This window comes from Pseudomyrmex gracilis, unplaced genomic scaffold (assembly GCF_002006095.1).
Source record: "Pseudomyrmex gracilis isolate BER0280 unplaced genomic scaffold, ASM200609v1 scaffold_3302, whole genome shotgun sequence".
NCBI lineage: Eukaryota > Metazoa > Arthropoda > Insecta > Hymenoptera > Formicidae > Pseudomyrmex > Pseudomyrmex gracilis.
Genome location: NW_018023886.1, coordinates 992 through 5135, shown reverse-complemented (window position 1 = coordinate 5135; position 4144 = coordinate 992). Strand labels below are relative to the sequence as shown.

General features: G+C 52.5%; 1 protein-coding gene across 1 annotated transcript; it reads right to left on the bottom strand.

Moving 5' to 3' along the window:
* Positions 1-1896: 1896 nt before the first annotated feature.
* On the bottom strand, positions 1897-3510 carry LOC109863132 (cell division control protein 48-like). The gene has a single exon (XM_020443326.1). It carries the CDS (start codon positions 3309-3311, stop codon positions 1932-1934), a length of 1380 nt encoding a protein of 459 aa, XP_020298915.1. The 5' UTR covers positions 3312-3510; the 3' UTR covers positions 1897-1931.
* Between the last annotated feature and the right edge of the window lie 634 nt (positions 3511-4144).

The window sequence follows — 4144 nt, the reverse complement described above, 5'->3', positions numbered from 1 at the left end:
AAAAATTTATGCTGAATTTTGACATTCCAAAGAACAACAGCAAACTCTTAGCATAATTTACTTATTTCTGTAGAAGCATTTTGGATTTGATGCAGTAAATACGGCACAAAACGAAATATTAAAACGTCGATTTACAGGTCTCTATAGTCGATATCCAGTACCCTCTTAAGACTCTCAAGAGCACGCACTCCGCAAACAACGCGCTATATCGTCGCTGTCGACAGCAATTCGCGCGTTTAGCAACAATTGATCGTTTCTCGCGAAAATCGATTCCAACGTTCGCGCTCGAGTTATCGCGAATACCGCGTCAACGGCGCGATCTACGTTCGAGCGATGTCGGGATTCGCAAAGTTCGTGGGCAAAGCGTCCAAAGCGGTGTGCGAAGGATAGATATCGCTCAAGCGAAATGGTCGGAAGCACTGGGTGATTTGGCCAAGGCGTCGGAACGATTGCGCAATTCGTTCGGTCGGTTGGAATTACGGGGAACCACGAACAACACCGTGAACGTGGGTTTAGCCGAAGGTACTTCGTTTTCGCGCATGCTGCGCACAGCCAACGCCGCTTCTGCGCTTGAGAGTGCAACGGGTTCGAAGCTGTCGTTTGTGCAAAGGCGCGCGATCGCGCCCATGGACCGAGAGATCGCTCGCGCGTTTCCCGATTCCACTGTGTTCCGACGAAACGATTACATCAAGAGCGCTCGAAAGGATCTAGGTATCGCTGACAATGATCGCGTAAATTCTATAGAAGAATTGGCTAAAATTGTCAGCGGGTCGAACAGATTGAACAAAGACGTTGCGTTAACGGTGCGCACCGCTCAACGCACGGGAAAATGGAAGGTGCTCGGAGCCACGTTCGCGGTCGCGGGCACCGCTACGGCTGCAGCTTTGTACAGTCTCGCTGCGAAAGTTGCCGCGGACAACACGGGTTGCTTCATGTACCGTGGCGGTGGCGCCAACGTGAAGAAATGTCGCGTCGTTGGATGCAGTTGTCCCGTGGAGCCGGGTGACAAACAAGGATGCAACAATGATCTTCTGCGCGGCAATATGCGCGCAGAAAATTCCGCGTGTACGGATTCGGACGAAGTGCGGTGCGTTCATTGCGTGTGGAACGAAACGAACGACGAGAGCATTGATTACGTAAATCGCGACAATTTACCCGACGATGCCTTCGTGCAGTGCGAATCCCAGGACATTTTGGACGCTTTGAACGAAATTGTGGGCGGTACGATCGGAAGTGCGTGGGACAGAGCCGGAGGTCTGCTCGGCGGCGCCAGCGACAGTCTCAAATCCATTACGTCGTGGTTACCGTATCTGTTCGCTTTCGTCGGATTGATCGGTTTGGTTCTGGTCGGTGCTTGGTTGTTCCGAGTCGTCAGATCTGTCGCGCCGTCTTCGCCGAATGAAGACGGCGAAAAGGAACCGTCGAACGAAGCGAAACGATAGAGTCGCGAACGACGCTCGCAACGACCGGTAGGTTATCGCGTAACTTACCGTCGCAACGTTTCGCACTAGCGCGACTACGCGGCTTCGTCGTTATCGGAACAAGTCGCGCACCCACGCGCGGACGCGCGTAGATTAGGTTATCGAAACAAGTGGGTGAAACTTGTTCCGGGGAACTGACGACGTACCGCGCGCGTAATTTTGCTAAACTCTTATCCGCGGCGACTAATTGTCTGACATTTCGCGCAATCAACGTCGTTTTGCGCGAAATGTTAAACAATAGCGCGTGTATTCGCACCAATGTCGTTCGATGTAACCGTATTCAACGTATCGACGATCGATGATTGTATCGAACTGAGTGGCATTGAACAAAGTTGTATAAATAAAGATACATACACGAAATGTTATTTACAAATGTTCGCATTTTTATTTGTTCCCTCGTACATCAGCGCACAGCGCGCAGCGCGCAGCGCACAGCGCACAATGGCGCGTTTACGAGTCCCATTTCGCGTACAATTCGTTGTACACGCTGTCGCTCGTGATTGTGTCGTAATCGTCGCACAATTGCTCGATGTCTCGTTTGCTCAGCGTCGGCAACGGCACCTGTATAACGCGATCGTTTCCACGAGGCGCGAATTGTTTCAAAAACTTCGTTTCGCTCGTGTTGTTCGCTCGAAGATACGTTCGGAGTCGAAACGGTTGCAACTTCTCGTTCGAAAAGCGCACGTAATCGCCAGGCACCCACTTCGAACAAGGTCCGTTGGCCAGTTTTTGGAAAACCTCGGGCGTGCGGTCGGTCGCGTCGAGAGCGCGTTCGAAGAATCGCGCGCAAAGTCTCGAGCGCGCATTTTCGTCACCGAGTCTACCGAAGAACACTTCCGCGCACCGTCGTCTAAACGCGTCGTCGATATTGTCAACGCGGTTCGTCGTGAACACGCTGCACACGGACGAATTATCGGTCTTGCCGTCGTTGGGTTCCAATATGGTTAAAAATCGCGTGAGCACGCTGTAATCAGCGCCGCTCAGACTTCCAGAGCTGCGCGATTTTACCAAACCGTCGACTTCGTCCATCAACAGCAGAACGTTGCGACCGCGAACGGCGGTTAATTCGCGCATGTACGCGTACAGATTTCGCAAATTCTTCTCCGATTCGGATCTGTACGCCGAGAGTAGGTTCTCCACGTTCACGAACACGTAATCGAGTTCCAGCGACTTGGCCATTGCCATGGCCGCAGCGGTTTTTCCCGTTCCGGGAGGACCGTGGAGCAATATGTTCGATCCGTACTTCAGCGCCTTTTTCGCAACGGTTTCGGAAACGTCGGAAGTGTCCGCGAGAACAAAGTACGATTTGAGCATGTATCCGTGCTGCGTTTCGTATCCCGGTAAGTCGTCGAGACCGATTTTCAGATCTTCCAACGGCGTGAATTCGTACAAACCGTTGGGTTTTCTCGGATCGCCGAGTTGGACGCCGTTGTCGGAAGAATCTCCGGATTCGACGATGCGTCGTTTAGCTGCGCGCAGATCCTCTTCCAATTTGCGCTTCTCTCCCAGCGACAAGGCTAGATCGCCCAATCCGCTCAATTCGGCTGAGCGCAAACTGAGCGCCTGCATGCATCGCGCGAAAACTTCGCGCTGCAGCAGAGCGCGATCCGACGGTGCCAAACTGAGACTGTACTCGTCGTGAAACCTCGCGGTCAGAGCGCTGACCTCTATGTGTTTGTCCGCGGCAACCACGTTGCTCTCGCTCTCGGCCTTGTTCGCTTCGGCGGACAGAGCGTTGAATCGCTTCGTGAACGCATCACGCGCCGAATCGGTGAGCATCGGAACGGTCGCGACATCGTACTCAGCTTCGTTGAACGTATCATCGAACATCGATCGTCGTAGCAAACGGTCTCGTCGCGACGAGACGTAACCTTGTTCAGCGTTGTCGCGTCCGCGAGTTCCGTTCGTTCGAGAACGAGTCGATCGAACGAGTTGTTTCGAGAATTCCGTTCGCGCGAAAAAAGGAGCAATCGGTTACCGAAAAAACGAAGTCTGTCTTTTTGAAAACAAGACGATCACGAGGCTCTCATTTTCCCACGAGCGTCGTCGTTACTCCCGCGTCGTTCGGAATCGTGTCGCGATAATGAGAGTCCGATCGATTCGAATCAAAGATGTCTTTCGTACTCGTTTCAAGCGCGAACGTTGCGCAGCGTTAACCACACTCGAATCAACGTTTGCGAATGTTACGCGCGCTAAATCGAGACGTCTCGAATGCAACGGTTCAAACGAGCAACAGAGCGTAGGCGAGTGTGTAACCGTACAATCGCGTCGTTAGACAATCGGTTCTGGATCGAGCTGTTTCCAACAAGTCGCTTACAACGTCGAACGCGCTCATAATTGAACCAACGTCGAACGCGTTCGCGTCGCTCGAACGTTGAATTCGCGAAATCGCTCGATTCGAATTCGAAGCCGCCAGTAGTAACTGGCGCTCGAACGTGTCTCGTTTCAAAGACGTAAACATGTAGAGAGTGAGCGCTAGCACGAACGCCATATGCTTCGCGTTAACGCCAACTAGATGTTCGCACGCGCGCAAAATAACGTCGAAGCGCGACGTTCTCGACGCGTCGTAACTGCGCGAATCGTTTTTGTGGCACAACGAGTTCAAAAAATCTACGTTTCTCGGAGCCGAGAATGTTGCAACAGAGTACCAACGCGCGTAATCG